Source organism: Embiotoca jacksoni, unplaced genomic scaffold, assembly GCF_022577435.1.
Source record: "Embiotoca jacksoni isolate LCO1_2020_lvr unplaced genomic scaffold, fEmbJac1.0.p SCAF_23, whole genome shotgun sequence".
Taxonomy (NCBI): Eukaryota; Metazoa; Chordata; class Actinopteri; family Embiotocidae; genus Embiotoca; species Embiotoca jacksoni.
In genome coordinates, this window is record NW_027185374.1 from 7,108,969 (window position 1) to 7,134,434 (window position 25,466).

Sequence of the window (25,466 nt, forward strand, 5' to 3'; positions counted from 1 at the left end):
CCAATGTGAGAAAAGGGGGCGTTTGCTGTGTAGGAAAGCAATCGGGTACTCTTTCATGTTCTTAAAGGTACGCACACTCCGACACTACTCGTTTTCTGAGTGACAGTAAAACACTTGCAGGTTAAAAGGCAATGGAAGAGCGTGGCTTGCTCCACAGCTCACTTTAAAGTATCAAACACCCCATGCCCGCCCCCGTCCCCCTATACCACCCACAACCTCCCCCTTCGATCCAAACTCACATCTAACATGGTGCTACGTTTGTATGCACAGAAAGTCAGGCCTCCGTCTAGATGCCTCTTTGAAATCTAATCATATTAACAGTGTGGATACATACATATATATATATGTATATATATATATATATATACTGTATATTTATATAAGTATGTCAGAACTGATTGATAAATCAAATGGAATGACTCTAGTAATATATACCATCTATTATTCCATGGGATTCAACAGGTTGAGCATCAGGTAACATAACAAACTCGCTGGCCGACTCCTCTACTGGAGAAATTATAGAAATACACAGTTTGCACTGACAAAAGCAGCTATGACATCCTCACTGGTTCCTTCTACAGGTACAAAACACACACATAAATGATATACAGTAACTCCCACCCCGGTAAAATAATAATGGGCTGAATTTAAAAAAAACAAAAAAAACATTGAACATTGTTGTAATTAAGGAATGGATTAGTGCAATATAACAAGGACAGACGTGCTGACGAGGAAGAGAAGGGTGAGGGGACGAGACAGGGAATTCTGGCTTGTGTGACATCCTTTGGTTTATCTTGGCTGGGAGGGAGGGAGGGCAGCAGGAGAAAGAACAAGTGGTCTGGGTATAGAATTAAAATGGGTAGAACGGACATTTTAGCAGCCGGATTGGCGTCATGAAAACTGTTTGTAGCAAGTGTAGAGCTGCAATGATTAGAAAATGTATTGACAACTATTTTGACGGTCTGATAACGATTTTACACTTTTTTTGAGAAAGGGGGTCAAATTTTCTAATGTTCGAGCTTTGCAAAAGTGAATATTTGATGCTTTTCTTTGTCACAAGTGACAGAAAATGTCACATCTTTGTAATTTGGACTGGAGAAAAACATTTAAAGACAACACCCTAAGCTATGGGAAATTTTAACAGGTGATCTCCACTATTTTCTGACATTTTTCCCAAAACCTTAAATCAGTCTTTACAGCCCTGAACCACTGCATTCTCCATGTGCGTCAAAACCGATTACGTCGCAGCTGTCAGTCAGTTATTCAGTTAATCTATCTGCAACAAAATCCTACTTTGTGGAACTACAGGTTCATCCGTTCTACCACTTCCTGGTCATTTGTGGTGAGACTAGCTGCCTGAAGCTCTCCCTGCAAGTCATAAGGCAAGTCCCAGGGAATCAGTAAAGGTGAAATGAAAAATTTTAGAGTCTTGACACAAAGTTAAAGAAGCTCTGCTCTAGAGTCAAGTTTTTTAAGGAACGATCTGTCTAACAAACCCCCTTCAGGTACAGTATTTTAGTTTGCACAGGGCATCACTTGAGATGAAAATGTTTCTGTCTGTGTCAGGAGAGGGGACGGAGAGAGAGAGAGACAGAGAGAGAGAGAGATAGAGAGAGAGAGAGAGAGAGAGAGAGAGAGAGAGCTCCACTTCCTCTAAAGCTGCTTGTTTGGTTTGATTGCCTGAAAGCCTCCTAAAAAACCATCACACATGCCCACATTTATCCATTTATCCTCTCTGACAACACCCACTCACTCTCACTCTCTCACACACACACACACACACACACACACACACACAAACACAACTGAGACAAACTCAAATCATTAGAAATAAGACGACACTCTCCATTGGCTGCTCCTTCACCCTGGCTGCTTGAACACCGTTAACATTAAGCTGACAGCGCAGGCTTGTGCTCCCCGGAAGCACCTTAGTGCCGGACCATCCCTGAGCCATTGGCTTACAAATGGAACAAACATGATTGTTGTGCTAAGATGCTTCGGGGGAAACACAGACCTGACGGTAGCCCCGCTCAGCCTGGTGTTCAGCATTCCTGGCAGGGAAGGGATCGGGGTTAAGATCGGGGGGAGGGAGCTGAAAAATCAGAGTTAATTAATGAATCTTTGCTCTTCCAAGCCAGGAAATATTGGTGCTCTGACTGAGATTGGTTTAACTATCCCATCCTAACCCCTCTGTCGTCAACTAAAGGGATCTGTGCTTCATAATGGGCCGCAATATTTGCTTCATCTGTCGCTCGTCCAACCCAGCCCCACCCCATCATCCCCCTTCCCTCTGATCGTGAGGTGCCCAGCAGAAAATACAGGGGTGTTCAGTTCCTCAGCGATCCCCCCCTCCTCTGAACAGGAAGGGGGAGCTCGGTTATGATTAATTCATAGGCGTGACCGCCCTCTACCCTCTACCCTCTACTGCAGGTTCTTCAAGATGCGTCCGTAGCGGAAGTCGTAGACGTGCCGGCAGAGATACACCAACTCGGGGTCGACGTCTGTGGGCACACAGCGGTGGGAAGGAGGGGCGAAGTCGGGGCGGCAGGGCACCATGCTGGCACTGCCAGGTGGGGCGCCTTCGGCACGCCGCTTCACCAAGGCACAAAATCTAGGGAAGGAAAAGGAGAGGAAAACATCTGTCTGCTGTCAAATCAAATGTCTTCATGCTATTCCACCTTTATTTGAACACTAAAACTCAAAGGGTGATATTCAATAATGATGTCTCAGCAACCTTTCATCGCCCAATCTTCCCTGAAATTCATCAACAGTTGCAGTGTGAGCAACGTGTGATAAGAAAAACAGAAAAAAAGGCTTCCGCGGATCTTCGAAGGTGTTAATGAGAAGGAACAACTTCATGAAAATTTCTGCTAACAACGATCGCCTTGTGTGTGTAAGTGTGTGTGTGTGTGTGTGTGTGTGTTGCACTTACTTACCTACAGTACTGAGCTAGTGGGAGAACATAGCATCTGTCTTCGATGCAGGCCACACTATTTTCATCCTGATGCCGAGAGGCGAAAATCTCATTCTGAAAGTAACAGTGGGTGTAAAGTGTCACATCACTGCAAGTGTTTCCTATTGGGCTGACTGACGGCTGAAGAAACGACAACGCTTCTGGACTGGGAGCACAGAGGGAACTGTAACTGCTCACGTGCAGTAGGATTACACCTCTCTGCCACCACACACAACAAAAACCCTGCTCCACTCGACACATTTAGTAGAATTGAATTTTTTTAGCAGTGAAATTGCACTCGTTTTTGTTCTTGCTTTGTGCGAGACTGGGGTCGGATCCTTATCTTGATTTTTGGCATTGTGGTTAGACTGAAGAGCAAACGAGCTATCAACAGTTCCAGGGCTGCTGGGAGGAAGATAATGATGTCTCCAGCAACAGTCAGTGTGAGCGGTTTGGTTCACCTCCTCCTTGCACATTATTTTCTTACTTACTGCACCTCAGCATACCTTGTACGATTTCTATTACAGCACATAAAAAAACAAGCGATACAAGTAATACAAATCAGAAAAACCTATTTCCTCCTACATTCAAACTCATTGTACAAAATTATATCCTATAATGTTAAAGTTCAAGACTGCATTTGTGTAATAAATTTGGCAGTTAATCAGATGACCAAAAGTGTCATGAAAGAAACTGGTCATTTCAAAATAAAACATCCAGAAATGATATATTTTGATTATATTTATTCATATACATGTATTTAGCTATTTCATAACATCTTATTCTGAATATTGCTCCCTTTGGTGTCTATAAAAAGCTGGAATAACACAAATTTACCAACTGTGTGTTAATCAAATATAGTTAATTAAGATAAAGCTGTTCCTTTTTAATTCTATTGGCTTCCCATGAATGTCAAGTTATCCCTCATGGCTCAATTCTCACCACCAACATACATTTGTTTATCACACAACAAACAGTTTTCCGGCATGTTATTACCGTCTGCGTGCACCAATGTCATTTATCTGCAGGGAAAAATTAAACCTTCTGCTTCGTTCAAGCCTCACCTCACAGTGGGCGCTGGGATCTCGGCCTCCCTGGGTGTGCTCAGGTCGGTAGTACCAGAAAAGGCTCATCATCAGCTCTCCTGAGGCAGCACATTGAAACACACACACACACACACACACACACACACACACACACACACACACACACAGGTAAACAATCTTGGCCATATGTCCCCACGACCATCCGTCCGTGCACACAAAACTGCAGTGATCTCCCCCTCGTCTCCTTTACCTGTTTTGGGGTCCTCCCACAGCGTTGATATCTTGGCAACATATGGGAGAGATTTCTTCCTGGGGCCTGATCGTAGCAGCACAGTGTCTCTGACACGTATCACTTCGCCATCCCTCTCGACTCCTTCGTAACATTGCCGCAGGGCTGTCTCATCCTCTCCCTGCGACACGCATGCACGTAAACACAATAAGGACAGATATAATTCTCATTACCAAGGGAAGAAGGAATCTGTCACACAGAGCTGTACGGTCTAAACACAATTATCTTTTCCCTCAAGAGCGGATTTCTTTTCTGTCCTTCAGTAAGGCAGCTTCAGGGATGCTAAGGTGTCTACTAGCAGGGTAGTGGAATAAGGGAAACTGTCTAATCTCTTGCTCGTCTTCACTGCACAGAGATGTACCAACAAATAACCTACCGCAATGAAGACGTCTCTCTCTGTGGGCAGTCCAACAGGCCGCCAGCCGTTGGTGGCACGTCTGCGGCTGACTCTCTTCTGCTTGGTGCCGCTGAGGCTTGGCACAGGTGACGGCTGCTTCGTCATTAACCGTGTGCGGCCCATGGACAGGGAGCCATTGGAGGGCTTGGTGCTCTGCGGGCATTCCTTGGCTAGCTTTAACCTGGCCTGGGGCTGGTCTCGCCCAGACAGGGGGGTCAGCAGGTGGGGTTTAGTCTGGGTGGAAGTGGGCACGCTGGATAGAGGGCAACTGGACATGGGCATGGCAGGGGGAACCAGGAGGGAGGGGCTGTGATCACCCTGAGGGGAGGCGTAACCCTCTGGAGAAGTAAAGGGAGAGAGTAACAGAGTCATACATACACAATCAGACCACTTATAGATGAAAAGTTCAATTCATAGGCAATGCAAAGCTGCTGCTACTTGGTCTGGTGTGACAAGGATCTCATGGCGGCCAATTCTAGCTTTCTTAGTTGGTGCTGTTCAGCAAAAGTTACATAAAATTTAAATGAGCAAATTGCACGCCTCTCCTGTGGCTGGTCTTAAAAGCAACCTGCTTCTTTTATCTTCTCATCAGTCCAACTGTATATACATAACACATTTGTTACGGAAAACACTGCAGTAGTCCTGGAGCTCCTTATCAAGGTATATCTAAGTCAGCCCCTCAAGCTATAAGTACTTTCAAAGCTCATACCAACAAAAAAGGTCAAGATAAAACAGCAATGTTCACACTTGTTGGGCCTCGCAACTGGCTTAAGGCACATCGTTTAATAACAAAGGGCTCTTTGTTAGTAAAAACTTGGGTCCAAGTATGACATTAGGATAAAAGTTTGTTTCATAATGGCAATTATACAGAGAGCTTAAGATGCCTGGATCAGAGGAGTGACATCGGCGTGAACACGCCATCAACTTGTTCCAAATTTCATCAATCAATCTTATTGTCTTCACTTAGAAACACTGACGGGGTTTAAAAGCACAGAAACCAGCTGAAATACCTCTCGTCAATCCATTACCTCCATCTCCCGCTCACCTGTTTTGATGCTGTGCGTGCATCCAGTGCATCCTGTGTTGAAAGAACAACCTCTGCTGTTGACGGGAGGCATGGCTCTATAGGTGTAGCCACCGATCCCACAGGCGTCACCGTAACAGGGCGAAGTCACAGAGTTGCAGTAGGCGGGGTGGGGGAGCCCCGAGGGATGGGACACCTGCCGCCCCAGCAGCTTGGAGCCAGTCATACGACTGGGGCACAAACCAGAGGGGGAAAAGTTCAGAGGTCGTGAGGCCAGGGTAGCTGAAGTTGTTCCAGTGTGTGTTGGGTGGGCGATGTGGACATAATAGCTGGAGAAGCAGTGGTCGGCGGTGCAGAGGCAGGGGTGGGGGCTGAGGGTGAGGGCTGTGTGTGGGTGGGAATGCGTCAGGGATGGTGAGGTTACTAGGCACTCGCGCTTCACAGGGGTCATTGCCGAGTTAAGCGGCTGATCGTCTGATTCTCCGTAGGGCTGCTGGCCGAGGAAGAAGGCCACGCGGTGGCAGTATTCCACTGAGCCCTCTGGGGGACAGCAGTAATATGGGCTCAGTTCGGTCTCCAGCTGCTCTTCCTTCACTTGTTTCAGCGGGTATGCGAGCATGCTGCGTGACTGGTAGCCTGGTTTGGTGAGTCGATGGGTGCAGTTTCCTGTGTCCCACTCTACCTTCGGCTCAAAGTCTGCCTTTTTCTTGCAGGTTGTGCAGCCATTGTGCAGGGGAGGCACCTTCTTCCCCTTCTGCTTTTGTGTACGTCCCTTGTGTTGGAGTTTGACCCTGGAGTGTTGCTTCGGGGTCGAGACCGCAGCAGGAACCTTACAGTCTGATGTGATAGTAGCTGTGGGTGCAGCCTTTACTCTCTGTTTACTAGTAGCAGAAGAACTGGTTAACTTCAGCAGGGCTGCAGCGTTGAGTCCAGCCAATCGTCTGGGAGCGGGAGCATTCAGACACTCCTGACTCATCCCCACAGCCTCATAACTTCGGTTAACTTTGGTCTTCTTGACCGGCTTAGAGCTTTGGCACAGTTCAAGTTTGTGAGATGTGGAGACTTTATTGGTGTTTCCTCTAGAAGCCTTCAGACCTCCAGGGACACCACCTCTGGCTGGATCTACATCCAGGGAAGCCCCGACATTCGAGGGTTCTTCTTGTCTCCTGGCCTGTTTGGCGGCCGGCTGGGCATCAAAAGCTCTGTCAAGCAGTAGACTGTTCACTGCCTCCGCATTGAGAGAGGCCAATCTGCGCTTGCGTGGTTGCAGGACTCCCGGACCCATAAACTCACCATAACTTAGGCTGCTTGATTTTAATTTGGTTTTTGGTAATGACTTTGCCTCTTTTCTTTCACCGCTTTTCCCTTTTTTGGACTTGGATTTGAGCGATGACTGTCTGCGACCATCCTTTCCTTCCCTTTCTTTAGAGCTTTCTTTGTCACGAATGCTTTCCTCCAATCGGGTAAGGAGGACGCGGCAGCTGAGCCTTTCCCCTTCCGAACTACCAGCCCTCCCCCGCAAAGGGTATAACTTTCGGTCTCGCTTCTTGTCGCGCCTCCGGTCCAGCTTTCTGTTCTGGTTTAATCGTTCTGCTCTTCCTCCCTTGTCGTTCATCCTCTTGGCCGTATCGTTTCCTTGTTTGACGATCTCACTTATCTTCTTTGTCCTGCCGAATCGTAACGTGCGCTCATTGCAGGCGCTGCCCATAGCGCCACCATGTGGCCAAAGACGGCTGCTGTCCCACCACTCAGCACTTCTGTGGCTCTGCCTGTGGGAACCTTTCTGCCTTGCGTGAGTCATCACATGCTTCTCCACGGGGCCTAGAGAGAAAAGACGGACAAATGGTCAAAACACAATTTTGGCCTATTTTTCATGTGCCCACAAAGCTGGCAGTTTACAGAACAACATCCAGTAAACTATACAGCAGTTCAAATCTTTTACAAACACAAGTTTTTCATTGGTTTCACGGAGAGCTGATTCAGCGCTAAAAATATTTCACATATTTGACTTTTATGTCCTATCATCAAACAGATGACATCAGAGTCCTGGCCACATCAATAAGTACAGGCTTGATGGTCAGGGCAGGCAGTCAGATGAGAGCACGAGGTGCATTGAAGAACCAAGAGAGGAACTTTGTAACGTTATTTCAAACATTTTTACTGCCAAGATGCAAAACTGAACAAAGCTAGAGAGGCTTTTGTGTTGCAGCGAGGCACAAAGAAAACAAAAGCATAACAAAGGTATTGACTATCTTGCACAAGCCTTCAGATTTAAACACAACATCTGATTCAATACATAAAGAAGCTTAGTGATGAATAAATTCAGATGAATGGTTTTGTGATCAGACTTAATTTATTTGATCATATGGTGAGCTCCAGCTATTGTATGCCTGTCTGGGGAGCCTCTCATTATGATGGGTTTGGGTACGGGATTTTTTTTTATATGCTGCATTGGATAAACTGATGCACTCTGTCATTCATTCACTGCGCTCGTTGCCTTATCACCTAGTGTGCACACAGCATGCAAGTAACAGCTTGTTAAGGCCGATTGTTTGGTCTGAAATGTTTAGTCTGAAAGGAAAATGTCAAAAGGGGCTTTCTCCAACAATGAGCTCAGCCGAGGAAAATAAGACAAATAAACAAGCCGACTAAATGCCCATTTAAACTTAGTGCCATTTTTAATCCCTTTAATTAAATGGCTTCACATTACTTTCTAAATATTCATAATATGTGGAGAATCTTTACATCAGCCATACGATACATTGTACAATATGACTCCCAAAGCTCACTGAAATAATTCAGCAGTTAAAGTCAATTAGCCTAGAAACAGTCAGCTTGTGAAAACACTCCCTGTGCTCATTGTGAAATTGCAACATAATCAACTAGAGAATGCCTTACATACTGTATACAGTGTGTTAAGCAACTGCATTTTCAAAATAAAGCCCATGTACAGACCATAACTTTGCTTAAGGGAAAAGGTAAAGCAGTGGATTTGTATATTGGAGGTCATAAAGCTTTGTTGTGTAATGGCCTAATAAGGTGGTTTAACTTTTAAAAGAACAATATCTGTCTTTAATATATGTACATCGAAAACTCGCTACAGCAGATGATACAACTAGAAATTTTCCATCATGTAACTTTCCCTTTGTAAATCAAAGGACGTTTTTTTCCCTCCAACTCACAAGAGCTTCTTGTCCTACACCATTACTTTCCGTAATTAGCTATAATCGGATAATGAAATCCTCCCCCTTAAAGACAATTGACATGCATATTTACAGTGTGTGCTTGTCGCTCTATTCTCCTCACGTTAAACTGTGGAAGGATGTAGGCTTTTGTGATTTAATGTTAAAACATTTCCCTCCAGATCTGCATGATGCTATCAGTTTATCACAAGACAAAACCAGTCATCCCAGGTCTCACCACAGTGAGCTTTTATTGTTTCCTAGTTTATTCTGGATGGAGATGAACAGGCCGGGGCATCTGTTCAAACTAGTTATGGCTACGCGAGGCACCAAGAGGCCCAGTGAGCGATGCAGATTTCTCTGCAGTGTGATCACATTCACGGCTAGAGGCCTCAGCCCAACTAACAACTCATTAACAGTCAAAGCCTGACAAAATTTTTCAAACATGTTGGATTTCGTTGGCTCTGATCTGACTGGGCTTGTACAGCTAGTGAGTGATCCTGTCACTAGCCAATACAATTTTAGCTCCAGGGTCCATGAAAATCGAAGACAACTTTCTGAACTACCATTTCCAAAGTCTTTCAAATGAATTTAGAGCAGTTTGTATCATCCTCCACTTCAAAAAAACATGCACATTTAAATGTAAATAGCTTGAACAGCTTGTAACAAAAAATATAATGTAACAAGTACTTGGGATCTGCTGAGGAACAATGGGCGCATGTTGTGTGTGATGCTTCATGATTGTGTGTCTCCCCCCGTCTTTGCAATGTCACAGGATGGCCAGCTCCAGGCTCCACTTCTCAGACAGGAGTGAATTTGTTTAGTGGTGCGACCTCGCTCGTTGAGACTGAAACTCAATACCTGAATGACTGACTTCAAACCTAAAATTCAGAGGTGCTTTCACTTAATATTTAATCTGAATTTAAGACCAACAACTCAAATTTTGTCACAGATTCTGTCAGATAAAGAATCTAAATTATGTCGATAATAGTCCGTATTCGTATGGTAATATAAAGCCATGCTCTTGTATCACTCAATATTTTCTAGTCCATACTTCCCCAGTTTAAAAACTTTAAGATTTCATCGTGTTTTAAAACCATGAGGACTATTTTCCAGGAGCAACCCTGCTGAGAAGTGTAGGTGTGGAAACACTGGAAGGAATAACCTGTAAGGTATTATCTCGTATGGAAGCACTCTGGCCAAACCACAATTTGGCTCTTAAAACACTGTTAGGCCCGATGATCCTCAGGAAGTAATTTCACATTTACGGGAAGATCAATGACCCTGTGCTCCATCTGTAATTGGTTAGAAAACAGATCATCAGGTCCTATCACAGCATCAAACAGCGCACACACCACCATACATTTATTTATGATGAGACTCGCATGATTTCTCAAGAATCTCGAGATTGTGTGTGTTAGAGAGCAACTCCGATGGATTAAAGGGCACACAATTGAAATTGTTATTAAATTCACTACATCCAGTGGTCTGTACATCCGCTTTAAGCACGACATATAAACAGGCAGAAGGTTTTAACACAACACAGCAGATGAAACACCAAAGTGCCACAAACGCCACATTAAGTCACTGTTGAGCACAAAATCCAACTCTGAACTTCCTGGTATAGAAACACAAAGCATGATTATAACCGCCACACAGTGTAAAGTAGTCACTCCAAACACAAATGCCACGTGCAAATTGAGAGTCACTTTGAGAATAGTACAAAAAAATTTGATAAATCAAAAGTTCAATGTATTAGCTCTGTGGATTCCCAGTCTATGGGTCAAAAAATGAAATGAAAGGGGATCACAACATGATTAAAAGCAGAGGAGAGAACCAATCTGATTCTGAAAGCAGCTCTTTTATGTGGTGACACAGTATTTCACCCCCACGTGAACCTGAACAATTATTGATTGGTTTACAAAACACCATAATGTAGTTTTACACTCATATAGGGAACATTCTTATGTGTTCGTTTAACTTGAAACACTCAATGTTTTAAGAAGAATTTAACAGTATAAACGCATTAATAAACACATTTTATAGTTTAGTTGCCTTATCAGTGTTTCAAAGTTTGTTATCAAGTATTTATTGGTATTTTCAGTAGGTTTCTGAGGATTCTAATGGGTTGAGCAGTTTAAGACGCTTATGACGTTTGTGTGTTTGCTGTTCGAAATTAACTTAATCATAACTGTGTATCAAATTTAAATGAATAAATCAACTAACGACTTAAATGAGACGTTTAACAACATTAAACTGATGCTGAGGGACAGCAACAGGAAGAAAGGAGAGAAGACCGGAGAAGAAATATGACTAAAACTGCTCAGAAAACCTAAAGAGATCTGGAGAAGGTAAAGATTGAGGCAGTGAGGGAGACGTCAAGGGTGTGTGTGTGTGTGTGTGTGTGTGTGTGTGTGTGTGTGTGTGTGTGTGTGTGTGTGTCAGAGAGAGAAAGAGCTGCGCTGTGAAACCTCATCTCCGCTGTATAGGCAGTTTTAATAATATTGTGGAGTACAACGCATCGCTCTTCTGTTCCTGAGACTGACAGCAATCAGTGAAAATGTCTCTTTCCTGGTTGTAAAACTTGTCAGGATTATAATCACTCCTGGCCGAGCTTCGCAAACCCCGTCCTGTTTAGCCACATGTTGCCAAGCAACGCAGACAGAAATCCAAAGGCCCTGGAGGTATATTTTATGATGTTTAAAATAGAAAAACGCTAAATCAAAATTAGCTACTAACTATTAGCTATTAACGATTGAAAATTTGTAGTTTGAGAACATGTTGCATTTTTAAGCTAAGTGGCAATAGTATAAGCCAGAACATTCAGTGTACGCTGAAGTGTAGCCAACAAGCACTAAAGGCATAAAGGAATTCAAATAAAGCAGATTTTCTTTTCTCTAAGGCACCCTGTGAAAATTATTGGCATGTAGGGGGAATCTTATACATTGTTTTACAAAAGAAAATACAAGTCCCTGGTGACTCTCCCGCTAAAGTCTCACATAAATATTGAAATAACATGCAAACATAGCAAAACTGCAGAAATACAGCCACTCTGCTACTAAATGGTCTGGTCAATAACAGAGCGATTACATGAAGCAGGGCCAACGACTGTAGGTAGTGATTAACTTTTAGCACCCTAACATTTTTCCACTGAATAAAAAAATTAAGTCATCATTCTGGGTCAAGAAAAGTTGAAACACCTTCCCCTGCTCTCCCAAAAAAAAATACCGCAACTGGAGGATAAAATAAAACACAGAACCAGCTGTGGCACACCCAAAAAAAACGTGACAACATTTGTGATTTTAACTTGTCATGGTTTACATTTTAGCGACTTAATGAGCGATATCAGTCTAGGGATTTTAGTAATAATTCTAAAACGAATATTCATCAAATAGACTGTACAGAAGGATTACAAAGTATTGCAGCATTTCTAGGGAAACTGTAGGCATTGGAGCAGTTGCAAACAGGTTGCTTTAGGGTGGGACTACCGCCCACTTATCAGATGCAATCTAGAAGATGAACTGAGTGCTTGATGTCTTCATTGCTGCTGGACTTCACCTGTATCTTGTAGGGGTTTTATTTGTGTTGATCCAGTATCACAACCTCCCCTTTTTCTAATAATTTGTGTACAGTTTCTGGTTTGCTGCCTTTACTTTCACCTCTTTGAATAATACAAATGTGAGAATCACTTTTTTAGCTCCTGTCAAAATAAGGCCAGGAAAGGGTGAGCCCCCCTTCCCCCCCAAAAAAAATAAATAAATAAATAAAGGTTCAGGAAAACAGCCAACAGATAAGCAACACCTTTCAGAATCAAACTCTCGGTAACACTGGTTGTGCAGGGCACAGTCACAAACCAACCATTACACCTGTAATTACACCTCACCCACTCGTTGTTTTTTTTTAAATGTTCCTGCCTTCAACTTTCAGGCAGAGCCGCAAACACCTCATCGCAAAGCACACGTTAAAAAATAAAAGGGTAAGGTCGCCCGCTCGGATCAGCCCGAGAGGCGATCTTATTGTACATGTTCCGTGTCGCTGACGGGCAGGTTCAACACGAGGCGCAGGCACGTTGAGGTTTATCCACAGGAGATACAGGAATTTCAAACATTAGGTCACTGTTTTTGTTTTCTTCCGAGACTTGCACCGCAGCCTTGAGCCCGATCTCCACACCAGCACCATCCGGCTGCGATGTCGACACACGCGAAGCCAAATGCATGCATTTATATGTGAATATATACGTGCAGTGGTCTAGGAATACAGTAGGATGGGATACAGTACAAGCCTGACGTAGCTGCTCATCTGAAGTAGCCAGCCAGGCTCTAAATACGGGCTGGAGAGGACAGGGGAGGGGGGTGCTACCCGAATACACACACACACACACACACACACACACACACACACACACACACACACCGAGCAAAATAAAGGGCAGTCACCCCTCCTGATCACATTTTCTGACCGGATTCCTTATTACCGACACGGTGGCTGTTCTGATCCCGGTCCTGGCTGAGCGCTGGGGAGCTTTATGGCAGCGGCAGCCCCGTGGATCGCTTCTGGTGCACGAAGCGAAAAAATGGGCTCTGCGCTCCTCTCTGGACGTCTGGCCAGTCGGAACAACTTCAAACATTCAGGGGCGAAATAGCAACAACAACAAAAAAAAAAAATCGAGGACGTAACTTACGGCTCGCAGCCACGCTTCCTCCTGCCAGCCGGGAACCGTCGAACAAATCTGCGGGTAGAGGAGGAGGTGGAGGCGGAGGAGGAGGAGGAGGGGGAGAGAGCCGGGACTGGTGCGATGGCAGAGCTCCGTAACTGGGAGAGCTGGGGAGGAGTGGAGAGAGGACGGTCGGTGGCGCTGCCTGCGAGATGTGTGTGCTCTTCCTGGTTGAGGCTTCCACCGATTTGCAGAAACTTAATCTGAACCAATTGCCATACGGACCAGCCTCGCTTGACACCCCCGTCCTCCAATGACGGACAAACAGCTGTTTATTGTGGAGGAAGAGGAGGAAGGGGGGTTTGGGGATGGGGGGGGAACTAAATATTTGCAGGATCCGATGATAACTTGATACATTAAAACGCGCGGCGCTACATCCTGGCCGATGGATGTTACCCCCCCTCACACACACACACGTACACACTACCATAGGACGACAGCCAGCCTCACCCTATCATTTGTCGTGACCACACTGCGACCAGCCAACCACCAGACTGTTAAAACACATCTACAGACATTCACATGCAGGGTGAACAAGGAAGAGGGCATTAAAAACCATGTCAAGTGTCCCATGTGGTGCATGCCAGATATGGTGTTTAAATGCCTCCCATTTAACTCAGTGCTATAAGTTATGAGATGTAAAGCGCATAAAAGGTACTATCTTAATCACTTCGATGCGGTTTTTAGAGCGAGAACACACTTTAAAGGGTTACAATTTTCATTTTAAAATCTATTTGATGTATATATTGCTGAATTCAGGTTATATGGAGGTCATTTAGGGCTTTCATTTTTATTAATCTCTTAATAATTTGCTGGAATCAGAGGCCAGATGAACCATGCAGCCTCGAATATAAACTAAGTACACCCACTCTTCATTTACACATACTGAGGAAGCATTGCAACACTATGAAAAGACATAGAGCCCTCTATTCAAAACTTTACTGCGTAAAAGATTCACTTCATGAAGCAGCAGCTTGGCGTTGTGGCCGATGGAAGCTATTGGATGGATTGCATAGGCTCATTATCAAGGCCAGAGCCAGGAACTTGGAAAACCTATCCACACTCAACACCAACCTCCAATCACCATCAAAATCCTCTAATTGTAGACATTTTTCATATTTGATTTATTCAGCTTCATGTTCATTTATATTTTTTTCCTAATTTTATTCTCAAAATTCGACATACTCTAGTGAGGATATTTGGAAACATTTATATATGTATTTTGTCCGACTGGGTAAATGTGAATATGCTCGAGTCAATTAGAAAAATAACTAAAATCCACCTGAAAGACAGGAGAGCTGTGGCGGGACCGGAGGCAGCTGTGGGGAGGTCTGGAGCACAGTGGTTATTAGAGCTTCGTAATAATGTGCAGCAATCAACGTTTTGACATAAAGCATGTCTTTATTAGAAATAGAGGAGGCAGCAGCAGTGCAGACGTTTAAACTGCCAGCACCCTGCTCACACCACAACAGTCTGGGTGCTGCCTGTGACCACCTAATACCATACTGCTGCCATAATATCTGTGCTGCCTAACTCTTCTTACTCAAAAAACATGCTTCATATTCCATATATCTTATTAAAAGGCTCAAAGTGCTCCAGACGTCATCACTCCAGGTCCTGCCTGCAGTGTTTGGTACTTTATTCACTCCATGTGTAAATTGAACCACATATAAACTGGGTATAAAAATTGCATCTGCAGCACATGTTGAGTATAGCGAACTTTATCTTTGCTGAGACTTTTGTTTAACAGTTTGACAATAACAGAAAGAGATTTTTTTATTTTCTACTTGTTAAAGGTGTGTTTGAGCACTTAAAAACAAAGTTTATCTCTTTTAATTGCGTCTGCTCTGTAAAGTGTATCTACTTTTCCCCTTTTTTTCTCAGGCTCCAGAAGGGTTTTAAGATTTATTTTTTTAGTCAAGTGTTATCTAATCTGAAAGAATCTGAACCTGCCATCGGTGAAAAAAGCCACTTTGCTACTTAATCGAAACACTAGTCTTATTTAATGACATGGGGATGAAAGTCAGAACAGCTGAATATACACATTCCCCTAGAGTTCAATATAGTTATTACATCATTTGTCTGTTACACATCAAACTTTTTGTGCTGTAGGAAAGCAACTCAAGTGATTGTCATATTGTGTAATGTCAAATAATAAATTTCTTCACCTTTTAGGGAAGCTGAGCTAGTCAGTTGTATTGTTGCAATAAAAACTAATCAGGTATTATTTGTCGTACAAAACAATTTTCTTTAACTTCCAGTTGAGGAGAGTGTAGAATGGATTTGAGACAAATCTTTTAAGTCCAACCTGAGAAATAAATTGAAGGGTAATGACTAGTTCTCAAGATCAAAACAGTGTTGTAATCCATTGACACCAGCAATAAAAAAAAAAAATCTGCAAATGTGAACAGAAATTTGCTAGATGGTACAACTCTTAGCTGGACATCCTTACATTCAACATATCCTTCACATTCCTTTCCTGATAAATTACATGGATGATTGAAGATCCGATGCCAATATTCTGTGCCAATTAATGCAAGAAGTGTGTCCCGTTCATTCGATTCCATCTTTTTTTATATTGAGCCAAATCACATCTGAAGTCATTTCAGGGTGCTTAACACAGTAAGGTTGAGTTCAATATTAAAGGAAGAGCAATCGTAGGAGGGAAAAACTCAATTTTAACAGTAAGAATCCTCCAACAGAAATAGAACCACACACAGATGTGCTCAACTTGGGCACCAACACAACCTGCCTGGCAATAAATGGCAGACTACAATACAACTAACCGGTGAACACTCTGGAGCCTTGACTGCTTAACTAGATATTTCTCAAACATGCTAGTGGAGACCAAAAAAGAGCCAAAAGAAGAGTCAGTACCAGACATCCATCAGGTGACCAGACACACGACTCCAAATGATTGTCAATGCCACATTCCCATTATAGATAGATAGATAGATAGATAGATAGATAGATAGATAGATAGATAGATAGATAGATAGATAGATAGATAGATAGATAGATAGATAGATAGATAGATAGATAGATAGATAGATAGATAGATAGATAGATATTACAGAAAATTACAGAATAAAAATAGAGGTAGTAAAGGTATAGATATAAAAAAAAAAGTATACATGCACAGTATATACAAATAAAATAGGATAAGATACAAAATTAAATTAATTTAAATTAAAAACAGTGCAAAAGTGTTAATGATGATGATGATGATGATGATGATTTGGCCAGAGGTGAGTTATTGTACAGTCTTATTGCAGTGGGCAGGAATGATCTCCTGTATCTGTCCTTGTGACAGCGGAGCTGGAGGAGTCTTTTGGAGAAAGTGCTCCGCTGTCCCTGCAGTAGGTGGTGGAGAGGGTGATCAGGATTATCCAGTATGGATAACAGTTTATTCAGTGTCTTCCTCTCCACCACCTTTTCCTGACTAATTAATATACTTTATTGTTCAATCTGTAACTAAGAACTGGAAAACTGTTTACAAATCACCTAACTGTAAGTTTGATTCAGAGATATGTTGGAATTTGGGACAGCAACATTTGAAAAAGTCATTGTGACTTGTGGTTTTACTTGTTCAGCAAATTTAAAAGGACCTCCACACTGATACTTGCACCTGATATTGTTCCAAATACATGATACAGCTGATTAAGGCTATCATGTGGCTCACAGTGGGGTAACCATCCTGGACAAAATAATCATTTGATGCAGCTTTAACCATGAAGATACATCCCCAAATCAAATGTTAACAAATTAATTTGATTACAGTTGCTATGGGGATCAATTGTGAATTTCTCCCCTCTATTGAAAGAAATACAGCACAGCTTTTAACAGCCCCTGATAGTCAAGTGAATGTTTCATGCTGAAAAGATAGCTTTTGTGAGGAGTATCACTTCAAAGTTAGAGTTTTAGTTTGCTCTTTCACTGATTCCCTTTAACGTACTTTTTAGTAGTCAGAGTGGATAATGAAGACCAACTAACAACAGCTGTTACAACTGCTTTTGAAATTTCAAGTAGACATATGCTTTTGTCAGGACATTTTTGCAAAATATATGTTTCAAAAATATTCAACTTCATGTTTAAATATTTACACGGGTTCATTTTCATTTATGGCATCAATCCAGTATAACTGCAATGCGTGTAATGCACACGCCCATCCACTAAAGGGAAGTGTGTCTTTGAGATGAGAAGAAATGCAGAAAAGAGGTGGCTCATGTGACGTTGGTCATATGACACGCGTCACTCTACAGAGGTAGGAGGGGTGACTTGGAGGTGTAACTCACAGACTTACATCCAGAAGGGCAGAGTTTGAGTCCAGGAGAGACCAAGTGTTTTTTTTGGACAGTTTTCCAAACCCTAACCACGTCAGTTTCCACATGGCTGCTAAAGCAGGTGACACTGGTGGATGGGCGTAATGCATTACACCCATTATCACTGTCACACAAGATCAGTCAGTGTATGACTTGGTGAACAGAATCCAGTTGGATTCACTGGATGTTGGTATAAACCTGCTATTGGCCGACTATTTCGGTTGGCAATCTCCTCCTTTTCCGCTACCTGTGTGTTACTGTTTTCAAAATCCCCGTTGGGGAAAACAACAACAACAACAAACTCTGAGCAAGCACGCCAAAAATGCCAGGCTTTGACAAAGATTTGAAATGCCAGACCTCACCTTCCCACATGTTCCACCAAAACCCGTACCTCCCGAAACTATTTTGCAAGGGCACAGTCACTAGGCTTAGCGCTGCCAGACGTTTTAAATAAATACAAACAAGCAAGAGTGTTTTTCCTTCTATAGAAGAACGCTATATATGTGCAGCCATAGAATTCTCCAGCACTGGCACAGTGTGGTGGAGTGAGAACTGGCTATTTGAGACGAAACAGGATCAAAAGCAAAAGTCTTGGTGGGCTTCAAAAGCCAACCTAGCAAAACATCCTCACTGAGACAACACTGTAAGAAGAGTGGGTGATGAATTGTATTTTTTTCTTCAAAAGAACAGCAATAATAGTCACAGACATGAAGAAGCATGAAAATTGACACCGTGGCCATCAAACCTCTGTCCATACGCGCCAACATGGATCTGAGTGGTCGCTCCCACAAAAAGACAACACACCCACAAACACTGTCCCAGTTCAACTTGTTCAGTGATTAAAATTTCAAACTGACAGCTGACATGAAAAGTGACAGAGTAACTGTGGACGCGAAGCATGGCAGGGCAAGGAAATACATTCAACAATCAGGGCAGGGCTATAATAGCCTCCATACTGTAGGTCAATTATAAAAATTAAGTACATACCATAAAAGGACGGTGCCACACATATTAAGACCGTGTGTTATTCACGGTGTCAGCTGCTGACACTCAAAAGGTAAAAGGTAAAAATATAAACCAGAAAAGGCAGAAAAGAGTTCCGCAGATGTGACTGGTTTAACTTAACCTGGTGTATAGGAAAAAGGTTTATTCAGGGCAATGACAGCAAATGAACACAAACAAGCCTCTCCCAATAAAACCAAGCAACCATGACAGTAATCTTGCTTCTCATCGGAAGGTGCTCCTGTACGAAGCTGCTCAAATGACAGCCAGTGTAAACACACACGGTGCACAAAATACTTCACTAAGTGTCACACTCAAATTAAATTAAATTAATGGTCATTCAAGCAGGTCTAGATCATATGAATTTATACATTTTAAATGGTTTTGTGTCTTATATCTTTATGGCATCACATGCAAAGTAGTCAATTAGTCGAGGCATATACTGTAGTAGCAATGGACTTTATCACATGATATTAGTAAATACAAGCTTTAATTCAGTACGCAGTTCAAAATGAGCTATAATACACTGTAAAACACCTCACTGCAGTAATAGAAACCTATATTTAAATAAAAGTTACAAAACAACGGTTTCAAATTATCCCATGAAAAAATAAAAGTCCTGCATTTAATATTCAGTAAAAGTGCATGGGTATTATCAGAAAAATTGCACTTAAAGTATTAAAAATAAAAGTACTCAGCCCCTGTGATTGTAATATTATCATATGGTACATTTTTAGATTTTAATGCATGAATGCATTAGTGACATTTTATGGTTGGTCGAGGTGGAGCCAGTTTTGGCACCTAAATACAGCTAGGTATTTTACTGGACTGGTTCCCAGTCGAGGGGTGTGGTCTCCTCCAAAGAGTTACGAGATAAATCTGTCACGATGACTTGTGAATTGTGAGGTGATTCATGGGAGAGAAAAGTTCTGCTACATAAATTGGGAGTCTGTTAGATTTTTCCTCTTCTGGGTTTATTTTTGTGAGATATTTGATCATTTGATTTTTTTTTTTCTGGAGTTATTTACATAAAACGACAAGGCCCAGGACATATAGACCATATCCCACTCATAGACACTACACATCACATCGTATAAGCTGTATTCTTCTTGCGCATCTGTGAACTCATTATATCTAACATGGTATGTTAAATTAATGCAATTATTCTTCATTTTATGCAATTGCACACTACACAGAGTTTATACTGTGTACATTTGCAGTAGTACATATTATTGCATTTTATTGTGAAATTATATTTCTATACCACCTATATTCTGTGTTTGTTGAATTTTTCTTACTTTATATGTTTGTTTTTTTCGCTTAGTTCCACAACACTAAGACACATCCCTTGTATATAAAAACTTACTTGGAAGTAAAGCTGATTCTGAGAAGAAGGGAGAAATCTCTTTTTGTTGGCACTTCACAGACACCTGAAACCTGTGAAGATGCCTCAAATAGACACTGCTTTCATGTATTGCGTTTTATAAGCTTATCATATTCTATTTCATGTAAAATCGTATTTTGAAAAGTAACTACAGCTGTCAGGTAAATGTAGTGAAGTAAAACCCAACTGTAGAAGTACACATAGCTGAATACAATGGAAATACTCAAGTCAAGTGGCCGCCTCAAAACTCTACTCAAATATGCGCTTAGTTGCTTTCCACCCCAGCGTAATGGACGACTAACGGGATTGTCGGACAGATCTGTGGAGTCATCCATATTTCCCCAAAAAACTATTCTGTGTTGTAACTGTGGAAGATTGCAGAAAAGAAAATGAAGGCCAAAGTATTGTCAAGGATTAGCACAGCTGAGTGATGCTACACAGTGCTGGAATATAATAAATTCAAATAATCACAGATTGTCTTAATATTCAAAATGCATTGTTAAAAGAGAGTATTTCATTGATGATTTAAGCATTCAATTTGTACACTGGCAGAAATCCATTCCTAATTCACAGTAGATTACCTTTATGGCTCAGTTATTAGTCCTGCACGGCCATTTAATGACGAGTTGAGGTGTGAGTCATTAAAAGACTTCTATATGAAATTTTATGACATTGATGATGGTTTAGTGAGGTGGGGTGTGGTCTGTTAGATCAAAGAGAGAAAAGGTGGTAAAGAGGTATTGCGTGGTGAAGAATGAGTCTCCTGAAGAAAGTGCAACAGATTAATGTTCAACCACAATAAAGCAGTGTGTCACAGAGTGCCTGGCAGATCAGTACACTCCAGGACAGCCTCATGGCAGCCCTGCAAAAATTAGACATGGCAGAAAACAAAGAACGTTTTTGAACACATTTATGATCGTGTGAACGGAGGAAAGAAAAACATAAATGCTAAACGTCACTCTAGGTGAATGCTAAGCCACATTGAAAAAAAAAGGCTTAAATGAGAATCTAGTTGAGGAACTTCTCCTTTAACTGATTCATTAACATCAACTTCCTCTGACATTAGGCCAACATTTTAATATTTTGTTTAGTGAGTGATCAACAGAGACATACAAATTTTATCCTTTTTGTCTACATTTTAAAAGGAAATATTGTACTTTTTCCTCTGCCACATTTTTCTCATTTTTAAAAAACACATGATAAACTTGCACAAAAAACTACATGGACTTTTTTTTGTTGTTGTGATACCTGAGAAACATCCTGTCCATTGGGCTCCCTTTTCAGAATTTAGAAATCGGCATTTCTCATCTAAACTTCTCAGATTCCTAAAGCAGATTAATTATCTAGCGTTTAACATTAAAGTTTCCATCCACAAGTAGAAAAAAAAATCATGTAGCAGAACTTCTTTTCTTCATCCTTACCTCACTCATCATCTACCAATAATTTCTATCTTTTTCTGTGACCCTTTGTGGAGACCTAACCATTTTGCACATAATACATCTCCATGTTTACTGAAGTTGAAGTTTGAAAATTAGACTTTTTCTTTTTCACATTTCTGTTTTGGTACTGATAGATCTAAATACTTATTTTGCTATAGCCAATCAAACGTGTAAATATGGCTTTGTGATGCTCTAATCTAATGTTGAAAGTGGGCCTGTGTATTGCAAAATCAATAGTAAGTTGAAATAAGGATCAAGGATTTCAACTTCTATTAAACAATCATTATGTTTGAACTAGACATGTCATATTGTTCACAATAATATGGGTAATGCAATATTTCAACTTGTTGATGTTACATGTGTAACTTACTCACAGCAACCAGATGTAGCCTATGGATGAAAGCATATCCACAGAGGAAGAGTTACTGCCCAAAAGGGGAACAACTTCAGTAGTGTGAAAGATCAGATGTACATAAACACCACTGTCCTGTTATTTTTTACTGGGTACTTTAAGGCAAACTGTTGCTGGCATATAAAACTATCACACTAATTTGAAATTGAATCAAACAATTTTCAGTATTTTGTCATTTGTCAAGAATATTGCTCAGGCAGAAATACGTTAGGATATTATATGAGGGCCGTATCCACCCCGAATTTCAACTGGATTTTCCAGATTCCTGTCGGGTTATATATATATATGTAAATATTATAAATTGTCATTCCATACGCAAAGCCAGAGCAACTTAATCTAGGTTTTATTTCTGTCAAAATAGAACTGGTGAATAGAATCCTAATTTACTCGGTGAAGCTCTTCTGCTGCTTTTCTCTTGGACAGTTCTCAACAGTGCTGAAGATCGTTCACTGACAACCCAGTCCTCGGGAGGTTTATCTGTGATGTCATAATAGCATCATCCGTTATGAGCTCATTGCCCTGACTGGCAAACTGGGATGTGGGCTGATTGCTATGGCGTTTACGAGGCCTCTCCATTCACCTGAGCGGAGCAGCAACACTCTCGGGATAAAAAAAAAACAAAAAAACACTGTGTTGTGTTGTGTCCCTCTCTCTCTGAGTTTAGAGTGGCCGATTTGATTATTTTCGGTTCAATCCAAAGTGGCCCGTTAAAAGGCTCAAATATGAATCACACGCAACGAGGAAATTACAGCCCAAGAAATGCCACAGGCGCATGCAGGCCTACCATAAAGTTTGTAACCCATCATGCGCGCGCACACACAGCCACGCACGCCCCCCCCCCCCACCCTCTCTCTTTGTACACACACACACACACACACACACACACACACACACACGCAGTGGCACCATCCAGGTGAACACATCGCGCATCCCTCCAGATCACTATAATATTAGTGAGCTCACAGGCTACAGTGTCCCTACCATTGACCTTGGTGGAGTCTCTTCCGCGGACACATTATCGCTTGGCATTACACTTTGGTGGCTGCTACTGGTGCTGGAGGTGGCGGAGAGGAGGGGGGCTATGGTAACACACACACACACACACACACACACACACACACACACAAACACACACACAAACACACACACTGCACGGCCAGTCCAACTGAGTACCACTCCCTGGGAATCTCCTCCATCATCATGGCCATTAGCTGCCTGTGCAACGTCCTCCAGACATGACTAAAAAAAAAAAAACATACCCAAAAAGAGGCGAGCTGGCCATGCGAGCCTGACTCTGCCTGAATAAAACCAGAAAGCTCGGAGAGTAAAGATAACGTGGAGCAGCCGCTACTTACCGTAACGTGCTGGAGGTCTGTGTGGCGGGCAGGCAGGCAGGCAGGCAGGCACTACCTCGTCTTAATTTTCGCTGGCGTGAGGAGCCAGTCAGGGCACCTTCTTTTCTTTCTTTTTTTTTTTCTCTCTCTCCCCCGAATTGCTAGGTGAGACAAGTCAGCCTCATCCGACTGCAAGTGGCGGAAAATAAGCACGAATGTCGCCGACGATTCGCCACTCCACTCGAGGGAACCCCTTTTCGGATCGGCGAGACGAGGAAATAGACGGAGCAAACAACTCTGTTCACGCTAAGAAAAGAGCCAACACTCCTTTCCGAGACGAGCAGGGTTCGCTCGGACTGTTTTCTATCCCATCCACTCTTCCGACGCCGACACGGCTGCAAGCCCGGAGTGTTTTCTGCTGGAGATAGAGTCGGTCGCCCCGCGCACACACACACACACACACACGCACACACACACACACACGTCGCTTATATCCGTCACTTGGAATTAACACTGCACGCAGCTTTCAGTTTGCGCACCAGTCGGTGTGTTGCTACACTGCACAACAACTAGCGGCACCAACATGACTGACTGACTGCAGCGCTGACAGACTGGGTGGGCTGAGCCCCCCTCCTGCCATACAAAGTGAAGAAATTCTCCGCAAAAGTCTCTCCAAGCTCGTTTATAAATACAAGTAACAAATGTGTTTTACATAACAACAAGAAGAACATCCTACTTTTTGTGCTGAAGCATGTGATAGCAACATGGTGAGTCTTTTAAAGGGGTATCCACGCGTAACTGCAGGCAGGGGGTTGTCTTAATGGATCCACCTCCTTAACTTTCTTGGAGGGATGCGCTGTGGCATTAATTGGACATGGTGATGAGTGTCAGGCAGCCTGGAAGCACCCGAGTACAAACAAGTGGGCCCATAAGTGGGAAAACCTTTGCTGTGGTGACTGCAAGGGCTCTTTGCCGGGGGTTGCAAGTATGACTCCAACCTGGGTCCAACCCAAATTGGATTCACGATAAACCATTTCATTTATTTTTCCATATTCATTACATAGCCCCTTAGTCAAGGATTTACTTAGCCTACACTTCATTAAATAATAAGGCTTGAAAACATTAAAAAAAAAAAAAAAAAAAAAAAAAAAAGTGCCAGTGGTAATATCAGCTTATTCTCATGTATTGCACTCTTTTTTTGTGTTCTCAACATAATTCTATTTAGTCAAGTGGACAACCATTTCAGTTATTAGGGTAATAACATAAGGTCAAAACCATCTGACAGGAACGTGTATGAAACCCTAGAGGGCTTTTCATTTGAAATGGATACAAGAAGTTGCAGCATTTGGTGACCTGTGGTGATTTTCTCATATGAATTCCACATTTTGTAAGAAACACAAGTAGGTTGTATTATTTGATTGAATATTTGATGAGAGCATACATTCAGCAGGTGCTAGACATGTTAAGGACAAACAACACTTTTATTCATAAATAATAAGATGTTTACAAGCTTACAGAAGGTGCTCGGGTTAAACTAAACTGCTGGTTTAACTGATGCAAACATTTTATTAACAGGCTCTTCGCTGCTCGGAGTGGCGCTAATGTTAGCTTGCTGTTCCAGGCCCGCATTTAACGTACATTTAGATAGCTGGGAAATGGGAAAGTTCCCATTTAGGATCATCCCACTTCCTAGTTAAAAGAGTTCACAAACAGACAACATGGCAGACCCACAAAAAAATGTGTTCATTACTGTCAGAATACAGAAAAGTGACAAACAACCTCATCATCATCCATTTGAACAAACACAGGGGGGAAAATGGAGCTCAGGAAGTAAATATTGTTCGTAAACTACATTTCTACGTTTTAATTTACCGCCGACATTTAATGACATTTGACATTTAATACAGCTAACAAACTAGGTAGGCTTGGCAAATCAAGCATTGATTGAGCAAATTGCTGTTCTATTAT

General features: G+C 42.2%; 1 protein-coding gene across 3 annotated transcripts; it reads right to left on the reverse strand.

Annotated features, from left to right (window-relative positions):
- Positions 1-224: 224 nt before the first annotated feature.
- On the reverse strand, positions 225-24,145 carry LOC138203572 (bromo adjacent homology domain-containing 1 protein-like). 3 transcript variants are annotated; one of them, XM_069158544.1, is made up of 7 exons: positions 23,520-24,145; positions 5,731-7,530; positions 4,665-5,023; positions 4,250-4,409; positions 4,018-4,097; positions 2,937-3,028; positions 225-2,611 (listed from the first exon to the last, which is right to left on the reverse strand). In XM_069158544.1, the coding sequence occupies exons 2-7, from the start codon at positions 7,508-7,510 to the stop codon at positions 2,422-2,424; spliced, it is 2,661 nt and encodes an 886-aa protein (XP_069014645.1). In that variant the 5' UTR covers positions 7,511-7,530; positions 23,520-24,145; the 3' UTR covers positions 225-2,421. The 3 variants fall into 3 exon arrangements, with proteins under 3 accessions (XP_069014645.1, XP_069014646.1, XP_069014647.1); XM_069158545.1 differs by lacking the exon at positions 23,520-24,145 and adding an exon at positions 13,573-13,721; XM_069158546.1 differs by lacking the exon at positions 23,520-24,145 and adding an exon at positions 13,366-13,465.
- Positions 24,146-25,466: the final 1,321 nt, after the last annotated feature.

Bases quoted from the DNA above. Each gene is read 5' to 3' on its own strand.
- LOC138203572 (XM_069158544.1), bottom strand. From the start codon at position 7,510: ATGACTCACGCAAGGCAGAAAGGTTCCCACAGGCAGAGCCACAGAAGT. The intron at 5,024-5,730 runs GTGAGCGGGAGA...TTACTTCTCCAG, and splicing joins CACGCACAGCATCAAAACAG to AGGGTTACGCCTCCCCTCAG. The intron at 3,029-4,017 runs GTGAGGCTTGAA...TGTTACTTTCAG, and splicing joins ATCCCAGCGCCCACTGTGAG to AATGAGATTTTCGCCTCTCG.